The 16116-nt window shown below is 49.0% G+C and overlaps 1 protein-coding gene across 1 annotated transcript in view; it reads right to left on the reverse strand.

Moving 5' to 3' along the window:
- Positions 1-999: 999 nt before the first annotated feature.
- ZFHX3 (zinc finger homeobox 3) overlaps positions 1000-16116 on the reverse strand; it is a 108519-nt gene continuing 93402 nt past the window's right edge. The window contains 3 exon segments of the mRNA XM_068150686.1: positions 1000-4861; positions 4863-6168; positions 10628-16087. Of these exon segments, the coding sequence (XP_068006787.1) occupies positions 4552-4861; positions 4863-6168; positions 10628-16087 (7076 nt within the window). The 3' untranslated portion in view covers positions 1000-4551.

Below are 16116 nucleotides of genomic sequence, written 5' to 3' on the forward strand. Positions count from 1 at the left end.
CGCAGCACGGGGCCAGGTGCTCTCACACCAGCAGGCACCACGATGCTCGCGCACAGGGAGAGACGTGGACACGCCAGCACGGGCAGGTCACGCCAACAACATGGACACATCAAGCAGTGCCTGGAGCTTGGGTGGACGCAGGCGTTCCGCCGAGCTGAGCTGAGCCAAGCTGTACCGAGCCAAGCCGAGCGGCACAGCGCTCACCCACCCCGAGACAGACCCTGCACCGCACAAGCGGGGACATCGGAGACACAGCTTTTGCTCATTTTTGTTTTTTAATGTATCACAATGAGCAGGAAACATACGTGATGAAGTATTTCCAAAGGAGTATATTCAATTACCATCTACAGTCAACTCAACTATGACAACAAAGTCTTTTGTGACAAATTTTCTTTTAAAGTTCTGAAAGTTCCACGTGGTTTCTGTTTTCTGTCAGTCTCCATGTATTTTGGTACAGTTCGAGATCAGCATTGTTACAGTAACAAAAAAAAGCTAACAAGACTACATTATAGAAAAACACCAAGAACATCATTTTTGGTTTCACTTGCTCTATTTTTTTTGTTTTTTTGTACATTGCAAAGGCTGTTCGTATCCCTCTTCACCTCATTTATGCCTTCTGTTCTACCCAAACTTGCCCCCCCGAAAATAAAAACCAAAAAAAAAAAATAGTCAAAGCTTTGTGTTTCACAGTGGGCAGTATCTCAGTGCCGACAAACCAACCAAGCAATCAACCAAACCAACCAACCAACCAACCAGCCAGCCAACCAACCAACCAACCAACCAGCCAGCCAACCCACCCACCCACCCACCCACCCACCCAATTTCTGCTTCTAGTTAAAAGTTTAATTTATTTTTTAAAGCAAAATATACTCCCACGATCAGCGAGCGTGCTGGCCTGCATCGTCGCCACCCGAGCCCCCACCTGCCCCGGCGCGGGCGGCCCCCACACACCCCTTACATGTACCTCTTTATTCTCAATTGTATGAAACTTTGGCCATCTTCACCACTTAAAAAAGCTTTTTATTAAAAATAAAACAGAAACCCGCTCAATGCTCAGTTTAAAATTTGTCCCTCGTGCCCTGCCCGTCCCCACTCCGACACCTGTCAGAAAGGCCACGTGTGGGCAAAGGGGTCGCACAGGGGGACCTTGTGCCGGCATCGGTCCTGCAGTCACCCTGGAGCGGCCAGGAGGTCACAGGGCTGTGGGGCGCGAGGCCGGGGCTGGCAGGGTCCGGGTGTACCAGCGGGGGCCAGGGGTCCCAGCGCTGGCCCTGGGCTGCAAGAGGAAGAGGAGGAGGAGGCAACCTCGCACTGAAAGTCTCTAGAAAGGTCTAGAAAAAATACAAGGAAATGAATTTATAAAACCTTTTGGTGGGTGGGAAGGCGGGGGGGGGGGGGGGGGAGGGAAGGGGGGGAGGAGAAGGAGAGAGAAATTGCACTATGGCCAAGCAATATAATTAAAAAACAGAAACAAACCGAGACAAAACAAAAGGATTTCCAAAAGAGACCGTGTGGAATTTGACAGATAAATCTAGTGTTAGGTTGTTAACTTGTATCACACAGAGAATCAAAACCAAACCAAACCAAACCAAAAAAAATTCTATATGATACAGACACAGTAACATACAACAGTTAAATGGCAAAAAATATATATATATATATATTTCATAGAATTACAAACAAGATAAAATAATGGAAAACAAACAAAAAAAAAACTGTACAACTTTAGAATTTAAAAAATGTTCATCTCAAACACGGGGAGGAATACAAGAAACTTCTCTTAAAAGAAAAGAGTTTGTTAAAACAGCAAACGCTTTCTGTGTACGTGTTTCCATTTCGACACCGTATGCTACAGCTGGGTACTGGTAGGAATTATCTGGTGGTACTCTCTTTAGTATCGTCTACTTAAAAAACAATTAAAAAAGGAATTTGCACTGTGCATTAGCCTAGTTAGAAATATGTACAACAGTTCAGGATCTAGTCTTTCGCTGAATTAAACCCAAAAGTCCATAAAAAAAAAAAGCGTCCCGCTAGCACGTGAACCCCACGTTCATCTCTTGAATGCTCCAGTCTCTCGTAGAGTCAACGAGCGGCTTCGGCACGGGGAGGAGAAGCCGGAGGCGGCGGGAGGAACCTGCGTTCACAGTCTTCGAAGTTCCCTTTTGAAGCAGGAGGAGGATGAAGATGATGGAAGAAGGCTCTCACGCTTTCAGGTCAGAGGGAATGGGATGGGGAGGGGGGGAAGGAGATTGTTTCTGTTGACATTCGGCTACGGAAGTGAAACAGCAAGCATCTGTTTGTCTCCAGAACCCTACATTTTAGCAGCACAAAGTTTTCCTTTCGAAGTCCGGGCCGTATGAGACTGCGCGTGTGTGTGCATCCGCGCGTCCCCACAAGTGGGGTACAGGGCCGGGCAGGACGTGGGGGCCTGGCAGCCCCTCGCCCGCCTCACGCAGCTCCGGCCGCTCCACCGCCCACCACAAAGAGACTTGGAAAGAGAAACCTGCCTTGGCTAAGAGTTGTCTCTCTGCTTGCAGAAGAAGCACAGATAACAACCTGGGTACTTTTTTTATTCTTTATTTAAACTTAGACTTGTTTGTTTAAATCAGAAACAAATTCTCAAGTAAAAAGAATCCTTTTTGCTCATTCTGCACCAGTGGTGAAAGGGTATGTCTTTGGATTTTATTTAAAGCATGAATTTTCTTTAGAGAGAGAGAAAAAAAAAAAGTAACAAAACCTCTTTTTTTAAAAGAAGGAACAGAGTGCAGCCTAATTACACAAACAGAAACGAACGCTTATCGTTTAGGAACAGAGTCTTTGAAGCATTTACAAAATGAGGAAAAGAAGGAGGGGGGGAAAAAAAGAAAAATAAAAGGAAAGAAAACAAAAGGAAAAAATGGAAAATAAGGAAGATAAGTGCACAAGGGTAACAGACATAGGTAAATCGTATGTATACGCCTTAAAAAGTTTCAAACCCCCAACAAAAAATATTCCGCAAGGGATCCTACTGACCCCCCAAAACCCTTTGAACTTCTTTCTTTAGTTTTTATAAAATAATTATGCAACCACCCTCTAAGAAATGAAGGTAGCGACCATAAGTGGAAGATTACAGGACGGGGGACCGGGGAGTAAAGGTACAAAGGGGAGAAAAGCTCAGGCGAGTCGATGGATTGCAATCTATCTGGCTAGGAATGAACAAGACAACATCAAATGAGAAGCCGTCAGCTGGACCATACAAAAGCTAAATGTACACAAAAGGGTTTTTTTTTTTCTTTTAAATCTACCATACTGCTTCAGTTCATTTCCAATGCAACAATCTACTCAACACCAAAAATGGTCATATCTATCATAAATACAGAAAGTCAGTTGTTTTAAAACTTATTTTTTTTTTTTTTAAGCTCCAAGTCCTCAACACTCTTTGTGTGGGTTTTGTTTTTGTGTTTTTGTTTTGTGTTGTTTTTCTGGAAAGTGGGAGTGCTTAACTTTTCCCCTCGAAATTGACTTCAGCAGAAAAGCTACCCTTAAAATCCCCGAAAAGCTAAAGCGGTTCACATTGTGGTTTTCTTTTTTCCTTTGAATACTTTCTGCCCATTTTAAATTAAAAAAAAAAAAAGGAAGGAAAAAAAAAAAGAAAGAAAAAAAGAAGAAACAAAAAAGAAAGAAACAAAAAGAAAGAAAAAAAAAGAAAAAAAAGAAAGAAAAAAAAAGAAAGAAAAAAAAAGAGAGGGGGAAAAAAAAAGAAAAGAAAAAAATCCTTTTCTGGAACGGAAATGAAATGAAACAAAACCCCCAAAACAAACAAAAGAAATTATATATATATATATATATATAAAAAACAATGAATTCTGAAAACAGAACAAAGTGTGAGCGATTGACCTGAGAATAAAAAGACATTACATTTCTTTTTTCTTTTAGCAAGCCATTGGTATCTGAATGCTAAGATAGCAAGAAATTTAAAACTGTGACCCGGTGGGCTGCTTTCCCATACAGTGCGTGCCGGCCTCTGCTGTGCTATCGACGTGGGGAGGGATGGGGGGGGGGGCAGGGGCAATGTACAAGGGGCTCAAGCTCCGAAGACAGTGAGGAGGCAGCACGGGCTTTCGTCTCCCAGACCAACAGTACCTTCGAAAGGACAAATGTAACAGATTTCTTTATTTTTTTTTTTTTTTTAACTTCTTCTTCTTCTTTTTTTTTTTTTTTTCTTTCTTTTTTTTTTTTTAAAGTTTTATTTTATTAAAAGGAAAGGAAAAAAGAAATGTAAAACCCACCGGCATCGTTATATGGGAAAACAACCCACGCTTTTCTTTTTATTTTCTGGGTTTGTTTTTTTTTTTTTTTTCTGTTTTTTTTTTTCTTTCTTTTTTTTTTTTTTTTTTTTGGTTAGAAGCTTTGGAATTGCAGTTAGTCTATTTTTTATTTTTATTTTTTTTTTTGTTTGAAATTGGTTTGTTATTAACTTTTTTTTTTTTTTTTAGGTCTCTCTTTTTTTTTTTTTTTTTTTTTTTAATTATTTTATTTAAATTCATTTTTGTCATTGTTCATCTTCAAAGCTTACAATCTGAAGGTGTCCATTCCTACGCTAGCTAGACCACTGTCCTTAGGGCAGCCGGGGTCCCGGGGCCCCTCCGCCGGGCTCGCCGGTCCATCTGACTTTTGGCTAAGATCCGTGTCAGACTCCTCCGAATAGTCGTCTGTTGGCATCGAGGGCTGAACCCCTGAGGTGCTGCATGAACTTGAGGTAACCGTTGAAGATGAGGAGAGAGGAGGGAAAGGCGGCGGCGGCGGCTTCCCCGGCGGGGTGCGGGGGGCCGCTGGGGGCCAGGGCTTTCTGGAGGCGTGGGGGGAAGCCGGGGGGGGGCCGGGGGGGCGGGGGGCTGTCGTTTGAGTGAGCGGCCGACTGCGAGGTAGATGCGGTGCTGGGGTCAGGGGGGCAGGCAGAGTGAGGTAATAGACTGGGGTGCTCTTTGGCGTTTCTTGCTGCTCTTGTGATTGTTCGGTGTTTGTGCGGGGCTGACTCGAGATGCTGACTGAGGGCTTCGTCCCCACACACCGTGCTCTCGCACGCCACGCACTGGTACGAGCCGCTGCCCTGGCCGCTGCCGGTGGGCACATGAAGCACCATCTCTTGCAGGTTCGCCATGGACTGGCCGAAGAAGCAGAGGGACTTCAGGTGGTCGCTGGCCGTCTCCTGGTCGCTGAAGCCCGCCTGGCACTTGCGGCACACCAGCTTGTACTGCACCTTCGGGACGATGAAGGGGTCGCAGAGGGAGTCCGCGCCCTTGCCTTCTGCTTCGGGCTCTTCTTGGGGTTTGGGCAGGAGGGGGGACACCTCGCGGGGTGCATTCTTCTGCTCTTCTTGCTTGGGGGGTTCTTTGGCAGGGTCTTTGTCCGGGGTGGCAGCCCCCGTGGGGACGGGGGTTTGGCTTCCTTTGGGCTGTTGCGGTTTCTGCTGCTGCTGCTGCTGCTGTTGCTGCTGCTGCTGCTGCTGTTGCTGTTGCTGCTGCTGCTGCACCTGCCGCTGCTGCTGCTGCTGCTGCTGCAATGCCTCCTGCAGACTCTGCTGGTATTGCTGGTACTGCTGCAGCAGGGAGCCGGGAGACAGCCCCAGCAGTGCCTGTGACAGCGCCGGGCTGTAGGGGAAGAGCCCCTCCATCCCATACATGGGCTGCAGGTACCCGCTCTGCAGGGCACCAGGGATCTGTGGGGCATAGTAGGGAGAAAAGCCAGGGACGAAGTAGGGAAGGAACTGGCTCGTCAGCAAGGTGGTGGGGTCTGAGTTGAGGGCAGCCTGCAGTGCCTGGAGCTGGGCAGGCTCCACTGCATACTCCATGGCAGGCAGTGGGGCAGAGAGTGCGCCCGCCGGCGCCTCCCCCTTCTCCTTCTTCGGCCCTGGCAGGGGATCCCCCTTTCCCTTGGGTGTCTTCTCCTTCTCTTTTCCCTTCTCGCTCTCCTTCTCCTTGCGCTGCGGCGGGGGTGGCTGCTGCGGCTGCGGCTGTGGGGTCGTTGCCGGTGGCTGCTGCGGGGCCACGGCCGCCGTGGCTTGTGCCGGGGTGGGTGAGCTCAGTGCGGCTGGGGGCTGCTTATTTGGTAATCCAGAGGTGGGGAGGCCAGGCGAAGGGACGCTTGTGCTGGGCAGGCCCATCAGGTTGGGTTTGGGAGAAGTTAAAGCTGCGAGAGGGAGGAGAGAGAGGTGAGGAGTCATCAGCGCTGGGCAGGTAGAAAGCATGAGCTGGGGTGACCCTGGGCCACCCTGCAACCCCCTGGGCACTGCCATCCCTTGTGCATGGAGGCAGTGACCAGCCCAAGCTCACATGCCACAGCAGTGCAGGTTAGTGAGCCTGGCTGCTATTCCCATTTCCTCCAGGACAACTGTTTCTCTCCCCACTCCCTCAGGCCCCATTCCATGAGGATAAGCCTTGTCAGCCCCCATCACCCATGGCCAGCGCAGTCAGGCTGCCCAGCAGCATTGAACAGGGTGTCTCTGCCAGGACACCCACCAGCCACTCAGGATGCTCAGCACAGCCATTGTTTTACTGACCCCTCTGATTAATGCCTGTGACAGGGACAGGTGCTTCTCCTACATCTGAACAACTGATCCTTCAGACAAAGGACTCCAGCAGAAGGAAGGTGCTTTGCCAAATGGCTGCAATGCCAGATACTGTCAATCCACCTCTGCCGTAAAACTGCTCAACAAAATCCAGCTGCCTGTTAACAAAGCCCAAGATCTCATAGCCACAACAGCAACTGCTTGGAATCTGGCTAGGGACAGTCATGTAACTAGGAATCAGACACAGAGGCGCTGTAACTTTTACTTTAGGTCAAACCCCTATTGGGATACATCCAATGGAAGAGGGAAGGAGCAGGGGAAACTGTCCCTTTCAGGGGTAGTTTAGGGCACATTGTCAACTTGAAGTCTTTTCCAAGGGGAAGTGTGCCAGCAGAGACATTGCTCCCACTGCCAAGGTGGGAGTCAAACACAGCCAGGGGCTGAATCCAACAGCTCTGTCTGAGCTTCAGCTGCCCCATTTATCTTCGTGATGTCTTTAAATTACCACAATTGATCCTGAGGAACAAGTGTAGACATCCTCCACCATCTCTGCCCTGCTGCTAGCAGGCAGCCTGACACCCAGGTCCTTGGCGAGAGCAGATGGCAGGACCTGGGGCAGAGGCTGATGGAACACAAGATGTACATTCTATGCAAATGCACATGTGCTCCTCAGGCTTCTGGACACCAAACCCCAGACTGCTCCTGCACTGCTGTATTGCAAGAGCCTGTTACTTAACCATGCCCTGTAAGGCTGGTGTAGCCCATCCTTCTCACTGTGGAGCACAGGAATCTGCTTCTTCTCTCTGAGCAGCAGCTGGCACATCAGGGAAACAAAGCACTCTCCAAAACCTGGCTGCACGACTTCCTGTGACAAACAGCTCATTTGTCTACAGCACTGCATTCACCCACCAGTGTGGGACACCTGCCCCTGGTGCTGGCATCCCAAGCAAAGGGCATCAACAAGCTGCTGTAACTCCACAGAGGCCATCTGGGGCAGGAGGACTGGCAGGAGGATGGCCAGGGGCTGAGACCGTTCAGCAACAGCTTAGTCAAAGCCCTTTTGAAACCTGCATCTGAACCAACGCCGTACCAAGACAACGGGGACTTGTGAAGGTATGAGGTGTACAGAGGAAGCCTCCACACAGCAGCCTCATAGATTTCAGATAAGGGCATATTATGGAGAGATGCCATTGAAACTGAAGTTCCCCATCTGAACAGGCCCTGGGAGGTTCAAGCGCAAGAGCAGCAGCTAATTCATAACATTCCTGGATGCACAGCCTTATCTGCTTCGACAGGCTTTGAGCTGAGATGGCCTGACCTTTGGAGCTTTATCTAAAGGCCACAAATAGTCTGTTTGACTTTCTAAATAGCTTAGTCCTGTCTAGGCAGCCACTGATCGCTTTTAACATTCGTAGTATGTAGCCCCATCTCCCCAGGACACATACTGCTCTTGTGGGGAAAACAAAAGCAACCAGAGAGAAGGAAGTGCAAAAAAGTCCTTTTAGATATCGTTCTAAAATTGGGGTACAAACTAAACTGCACAGAGCTATCTGAGATAAGATGACAACGTAATTTGCCAAAGAGATCCTCTTGGATCTGGCCTCTGCAATCAGATCTTTGGTAAGAAAAGTATTGAATAAAACAGTCCTGGCATGGAGAGGTGTCCTCAGGCATATATCCAGGAGTGGAATCATAGAATTGTTTTGGTTGGAAAAGACCTCTAGGATCATCAAGTCCAATCATCAACCTAACAGCACCATGTCCCGAAGTGCCACATCCACCCACTTCTTGAACAACTCCAGGGACAGTGACTCCCTGGGCAGCCTGTTCCAATGCCTCACCACTCTTTCAGTAAAGAAATTTCTCCCAATGTCCAACCTAAACCTCCCGTGGCACAGTTTCAGGTCATTTCCTCTCATCCTATCACCTGATACTAAGGAGAGGAGAGTGACCCTTGTCTCATTCCAACCTCCTTTCAGGCACCTGTAGAGAGCAGTGAGGTCTCCCCTCAGCCTCCTCCAGACTAAATAAGCCCAGTTTCCTCAGCTGCTCCTCATAAGGCTTGTTCTCTATGCCCTTCACCAGCTTTACTGCCCTTCTCTAGGCATGTTTCATCACCTTAATGTCCTTCTTATAGTGAGGGGCCCAAAACTGAACAAAGTATTCAAGGTGTGGCCTCACCAGTACTGACTATGAGGGCAGGATCACTTTCTCTACTCCTGCTGGCCACGCTTTTCCTGATACAGGCCAGGATGCTCTTGGCCTTCATGGCTGCCTGAGCACACTGCTGGCTCATGTTCAGATGGCTGTCATCCAGTATCCCCAAGTCCTTTTCAGCTGGGCACCTTTCCAGCCATTCTGCCCCAAGCCTGTAGCTGCCTGGGGTTGTTGTGATCCAAGCACAGGACCTGGCACTTGACTTTGTTAAACCTCATACAGTTGACCTTGGCCCATCGATCCAGCTTGTCCAGATCCCTTTACAGAGCCTTCCTACCCTCAAGCAATCAACACTCCTACCCCACTTAGTGTCATCTGCAAACTTACTGAAGGTGCACTCCATTCCCTCATCCAGATCACTGATAAAGACATTAAAGAGAACTGGCCCCAACAGTGAGCACTGGGGAACACCACTAACTGACTGGCCACTAACAGGTTTTAACTCCATTCACCACCACACTTTGGGCCTGACCATCCAGCCAGTTCTTAGCCCAGTGAACTGTCCACCCCTGCAAGCCATGAGCAGCCAGTTTCTCCAGGAGAATGCTGTGGGAAACAGTGTCAAAGATTTAGGGAACAGGAATAAGCATCAGACCTGGACAGAAAAATTTCTAGCAATGGAAGCCCCACTGCTCAGATCTTATTTAGGCTTCAAACCATAGACTGTAACTCATCATTAGCCAATTAGTTCAGTACAGTAAAAGTTGTCATTTCTGCACACTGTCTATTAGTGACAGGTGTTGCTGCAGTGTGGAAAACACAGGTGCAGAGTAGGTGGTGTAACCACACTGGGCATTAGGCTGTCATGGGCCTTCCAGCCCTAGACAGACTCAGCCTGTTGCTGAGACAAGACACTGGAAATACTTCTCAGGATATCTCTGTAAATACACAGCAGCCCTGGAGAAAGTCAGCCTGAAGAGGGACCATCAGAAGTAAACAAAGAAGTCTTCCAAGTGAAAATAGGTCTCCTAGAGAACATCAATTACTCTCTCATGAGTGGCAGTTCAGACACAGGCACATCTCTGGGATGCCACAGATGTAGCAGGGGTGAAATAAAGCCCTTTGATGAAGTTAGATTCTAGGTCATTGCTGGTCTACTGAGCAGTATCTTCCATTGCCAGTGTCTGCCACACATCTTAATACTTTCCACTCACCCACCAGGTACAAGAGAAAGGAGCATCTTCAAAACCAAAAGTCCAGTATTTAGGATTAGGCCACCCAAAAGCCTATGCCAAATTACTTTTTTTTTCAGTATTGTTAAGAAAAGCCCTACTAAAATACAAAGCAGATTTGTCCCATGACTACACTGTTGTTTCTTGCGTAGCTACTTTCAGGTTGTGCCCAGCCACTGCTCAAAACCCAGCCCCTAGCTGCATTAGGATGTGTCCTGGAGGTCACTATTAGCTACAGATGCTAGTATCACCGGTGCTACTATGCATGCCACTTTTCCTTAGCAACAGTTCTGAATGACTGAAGACATGGGATGGCACTACACAAACTGAGCTGAGCACCAAAAGGAAAGGTAGAATGACCCACGTGCTCAGCACATTTGTTCTTTTCCTGCTTCATTTGATAAAGCCTCTATTTTCCACTTCCTTGAAGGTGCTTCAGAATTCTTAGTCTGTGCTAAGGGAACTGAGACAAGCAGCATGTCTAGATCTTGCTCTATTTCAGACTTTATTACAAAACCTGAGTTCAGGAATTAAAGATAAAAAACCCTTTTGCTTATTTGCTGTCAAGTCAACACACTCAACTAAAGGGCTGGTATCCTACTGTCAGCCATTCTCAAGGGAACATCTGCTGTGCTAAAGCTGCATCAAGCTCAGCTGTGTGTCTGAGCAGGGTGGTAACATCCATACCCACCTGTGTTGGATGGAGTGAAGCCTGGTAAGGACGGGCTGTTGAGGCCTGGGAGCAAGACTGGAGGGATGCCCTGTAGTGCTGGGTATGCAGCAGGAAGGTTAAGAGCTTGAAGAGGGGCGTTATCAAACATGCCCTGCTGTTGAGCTGCCAGACCAAGAACCTCGTTGGCTTTCTTGATCCGGTCCAGCTCCTGCTGAGCCATCAACTGACGTACAGTAGCTGGGTCAAAATACTCCTTTTCCTTATCCAACTGGCTTCCAATGGTTTCTTTAACTTTGGAGATATGCTGTTGAGAGAAGATATGGTCACGTACAGACAGTCGAGCGCTGTACTTGATGCCACACAAAGTGCACTCTGTTTTGGGTCCCTCGTAACTTGTTTGGTTTATACCAAAATGCTTGGCCATGCTGAGTTTGGACTTCTTCTCCTTTGCCCTAGCATTTTGGAACCAGACCTGAACAACTCTCTTTGGCAGTCCAATGTCATTGCCCAGGACCTCACACTCCAGCATGGTAGGTGTCCTGTAGTCATTAAAGCATGACTTAAGAACTTTTAGCTGGAGATTAGTCATCTGAGTGCGAAAGCGTTTCTGTCCGGGCCGATCGCCGCTCTCTCCAGACTTGCTGGCTGAACCACTTGCACCAGGGCTGGGTGAGCAGGGGTCTGCAAGGCTGGATGTCTCACTATAGTCCACAGTACCTTCATTATCGTACTCTTTGCTGTAGAAGCTGGGAGCTGGGCTGACCAGGCCAGAAGACAGCCGATCTTCATATTCAGACATTGCGATCATGGCAGCTTTTGTCAGACCTTCACTGGGTCCCGATGTTGATTTGGTTTCAGTTGCAATCCCTGTTGCGCTATCGTTGTCAGCATTCCCTTCATCTCCCGTTGTAGTGTCTGTGATTGCAGTGTTGACAGAAGAGCAGTCATCATTGTCCAGTTTCGTTTGGTCAAAGCTCAGGTTGACCGAGGACATGGAGGGACTCTCAAAGTCTTCTATCCCTTCCACCTTAATGGAGGACGGACTCAGCAGAGTTCGAGGTGACAGTTCCATGCTCTTGTTCACTGGGGAGAGGGGAACACTCTGTCCATCACTGCTGCTTGGTGGCATGTGGGAAAAGCTTGCTCCATCAAAGATGTCTCCCTTCATTTGGAGTCCCCCATCACAATCTAAGAGCATAGCAGACAACGTCAAGTTGTATCCAGCTCTCTTGGCCTCATGCCAGTGACGGGATCGGATATGAGCTTCCAGAGCTGTCTTTGCTTTAAAGAGAGCTCGGCAGAAGGGACACCGTCTATGGGCTTGGGCAGGCCCTACAGCCCTGAACTGTCCCTTCCTTTCCCGTGCACGGGTGTTCTGAAACCAAACTTGCACCACGCGTTTCTTCAAGCCCACTTCATGTGCAATGTGATCCAACATTTTCCGTGTTGGGTTGGAGTCAAGCAGGTATTTCTGATAAAGGATTTCCAGCTGCTCTGGGGTAATGGTTGTCCTTAGACGTTTATCCCTTTGTGGTTCTTCTCCTCCAGTCCCACTGTCATTTTCTCCAGGGCTTGCACTGGCCTTTTCCTCCAGCTTTCTCTTCAGTGTGTTCATTGTGGATGTTGGAGTTGATGGTGAAGTGGCTGAGCTGGCTGGAATCTGCGGTAATGTTCCAGACAGCAGCTGGCTTGCAAGTAGTGGGTTACTGGGATCAAAAAGCATGAATGGCATGTCCAGTGTCCTGTCCAGGAATGGGGGGTGGATAAACTGGTTCTGTGCACTCAGAAAATGGAGCTGCTGATGCTCCTGCCAATGCTCAAAGGAAGGAAATGCCAGCTTACACTGGTCACACTGGTATGGGATTAGCTGAGGAGGTAGGTTTGCCAGCTGTTGAGGGGTGGATGTGTGAATGGGTTTGAGGGAGAGATGTGAGAGTTGAGATGGACTTGGGCTTGACTGTGACAAAGAGCACTGAGGTGGTTGAGGAGGGGGAGGTGGCTGTTGCAATGAAGAGGGAGAGGATAACTGTGAAATCTTTTGGTGTGCTGAACTTGTCTTTTGTTCTCCTTGGTCCTGTTGCTGCTGAGACTCTTGCTTTGGTTGCACTTGCTTCTCTTGAGTTTGGTTTTGCTGTGTACTTGGAGGTTCAGACTGCTTTGGTTTCTCATCTGTAGCTTCTACTTTAGAACTATAGGTGGAGGAATCATCTGCCTCTGCTGTGAGCTGCAGAAAAGCTGAGGAGGTCGCATTGGCTGAAGACGTAGGTGTGCTGTAAGCTTGTGAGGGCATTGGTGTGCTGCAGGAGGAACTGGTTGGAGTCAAGAGCTCCATTGCATCCATAGAGTCCTCATTCTGGCTATCATCCTGTCCATCCTCATCCTCATCTTTGTAACAAAGCTTTTTCTGGTGTTTAATAAGATCAAAAATGCGCTGAAAGACGAGACTGCACTTTTTGCACTGGTAGTTCAAGTTGCTTGTTCTAATGTACCTGTCATTTGTAAGCTCCCGCCGCTCCCCGTCTTTGCCTTCTCCCTGATTCTCATAGTTTTTCCTAGCTTTTTGACGGGCATTCTGGAACCACACCACTATAACACGTGTTGGGAGGTTCAGCAGGTTCGAAAGCTGCTCAAATTCATCATCCTTTGGATAAGCATTGGCATCAAAGAAGTCCTGCAGGACTCGGAGTTGGTAGTCAGTAAAGCGTGTCCGGGAGGACCGCTTGCTTCCCCAGTACTCCTGCTTTTGAGGTTCTGGAGAAGGGGGACGTGAATCTATCTTTAGTTCTTCCAGGCTGGTAATGGGAGGATTACTGAAGTTGTAAGGGGAATCCTTGTTGCGCTGGCGTTCTTTGAAAAGAGTGTTCCTGAACCAGTGCTTGATCACCTTCTGGGGCAATCCAGATTTGTCCGCCATCTCTTTGATCTGCTCCTCACTTGGGGAGTTGTTAATGTCAAAATACTGCCGGAGGACTCTGAGTTGGTCATCAGTGATCCGTGTCCGTGGCCTCTTGTTCTGCTGCTGCTGGAGAAGGCTAGGGTTGAGCTGATGCTGGTACAACTGGGCCAGGTCAGCAGGCAGAGGGTCTACAGGACCCAACTGGGGGGGCAGCTGAGCAGGTAATGTCTGTAGTGGCATGGTTTGCATCATAAGTGGTGAAAAGATGGGGAGCTCCATCGGCATGGAGAGCTGGGTGAGTGGCACAGACGGCTGGGCTGGTGCAATCGTAGGAGAGGTAATTGGTGGGGCAGAAGCAGGAATGGTAGGAGTAGAGGCTGGCTGAGGAGGTGCTGGAGGGAGTGGAGGTGGGGGTGGTGGAGGTGGTGGCGGTGGCTCTGGGGTCTGAGGCCGCAGTGGGTACAGTTTGTCATAGTGTTCTCTGTACTGCTTGGCAAATCTCTCTAGCTGCTTAAAGGGAAAGTAATTTTGGTGAACATGCTCTTGGTGGCTCTTCAGGATGAGGATGTTTGAGAAGAACTTGCCGCACGTATCACACTCAAGCTTTTCCAAGTTCTCACCTTGCTCTGTCTTCCCATTTTTCTTCTGCACCTTCTGCTTGTTCTCGTTGTACTGGATGACGAGCTCAAAGCCGAAGTTCTCCAGCAAGGCTTTCGTGGCATTCCCTCTGGCATCAGAGGCAATACGTGGAGGCAGTAAGGACGGCTCCGAACTACTGCCTGGTACAAGGTCCTTCTTCTCTTTGGGCTTCAAGTTATCGGGCAGAGACTCCTTGGATGCTACATTACTGTCTCCCCTCTCTGCATTTTCCCTTTCCCGTGAGGTTTCTTTTTCTTTCTCCTTCACTACAGATTTATTCTTCTTCTCAGGGTGCTGGCTCTGCTGTATAAGGATGGAGTGAGGTTGTGACAAGGACAGCTGACCTTGCTGCTGTTGTAAGAGCTGTGGATGGCTCTGTTGAGGGAGCTGAACTTGAGCCTTCAGGTCCTCCAGCAAACTGGGACCTGTACCAGTCAATGTCAGTGCACCACTGGTCACAGGCAGGCTGACTTCTGGATTGAGCTGGAACTCAGCACTAGGGATGTAGAATGGAAACAAAAGATGCTGCTGTTGCTGAAGCTGCAGAAGGGTCTCAGTGGTCATTGGAAAGTGTGGCAAAAGTGCTGGGTTGAACAGCTGAGACTGTAGGAGAGCAGCTTGCTGTTGCAATTCTTGCTGCAAATGGGCCTGGACTTGGGCCTGGGCTTGTGCCAAGGTCTGAGCTTGCTGCTGCTGCTGCTGCTGCTGCTGTTGCTGCTGCTGCTGCTGCCTGGATGCAATCATGTCTGCCAGCTTCTTCCGGTTCACCTCTTTGGGCTCAGAAGGGGAGGAGATATTAGTGCTTATAGGATTACCTAACGGAGGGATTCCCACGTTCTCGCCGGGTACCTGGTTGAGCAGGTTGGGAATGGGAGCTGTGCCTGAAGTGCTTGTGTTGGTGGTTGTGAAAGTGCTACTGTTGGTGGCACTCACTGGACTTGGTGTGGAGGAGCCCAAGGACAGACTGCTGCTGCTGCTGCTGTTGCCAGCGCCATTACTGCCGCTGCTGCCCCCAGCGGCCTCCAGCTTGGCAGCCCGAGCCTTGGTCTGGTGCAGGACGGACCTCATGTGGATCTCCAAGGTTGAGCTCTGACTGTAGGCCACGTTGCAGGTGTTACACTTAAAAGGCTTGTTGTCTGGGCTGCTGGTAGGTTCGGGCTGCCCAGTAGCAGATTCTTGGAGGGCTCTTTTCAGTTTATGCAGGTGAGAAACTGAATTGTAATGGACCAGGAGAATGTTCTTTTGTGTGAAAGACTCCTTGCAGACTGTGCACTTGTACGGGCGAGATGGATCTAGGAATTTCTCCATAGTGAAGTTCGGGCCCTTTCGGAAGGGTAGGGCCCTTTTTGGTTCTGAGCCAGAGTCCTCTTGCACCGACCCTGAATCACTACCTGTTGGGCTCTGCTTATCTTCCAAGTCACTCTCCTCCTCCTTATCTTCCTCAACAATTATAGTGTGGTCTTCTGCAAGTGAAGGATCGCCCATAGCAAGGAGGTCCCCGTTGACCAAGAGACCACCATACAGCTGCTGAATGTCCGCCTCGCTCAGCTCCAGATGGCTGGTTTCCAAGTGCTTCTTCAGAGCCTGGAAGGTTCGGAAGCTGCGCTGGCAGAGGCAGCACATGGTCGCTGCCCGGATGACGTGGTACTGGGAATGGAGCTGCAGCTTCTCAATGGTTTTGAAGGCCAGACTGCACTGGTTACAGCGATACTTGTAGACGTGGCGATCTGATACCGGCAGCTGAGGTCGCTTTGCGTGGACTTCATTGAAGTGTGTCTGCAGGGCTGCCGAGCTCTTGAACACCTGGTTGCAGCCCTTCTTCCAGCAGAGGAAGCTGGAGTCCTCCCTGGCAGAGCTCGGATCAGCCGGGACAGGCTTAGGATCGCCACTGTGCTCTGCACTTTCCGACGGCAAAAGACTCTTTCCCGAGTCCTCAGAGATCTCTGTGCAAACAAAATCAGAGCAAACCTGA

This window comes from Melanerpes formicivorus, unplaced genomic scaffold, assembly GCF_026170545.1.
Source record: "Melanerpes formicivorus ecotype bairdi unplaced genomic scaffold, bMelFor1.0.p_v2 SCAF_20, whole genome shotgun sequence".
In the NCBI taxonomy this organism is placed as follows: domain Eukaryota; kingdom Metazoa; phylum Chordata; class Aves; order Piciformes; family Picidae; genus Melanerpes; species Melanerpes formicivorus.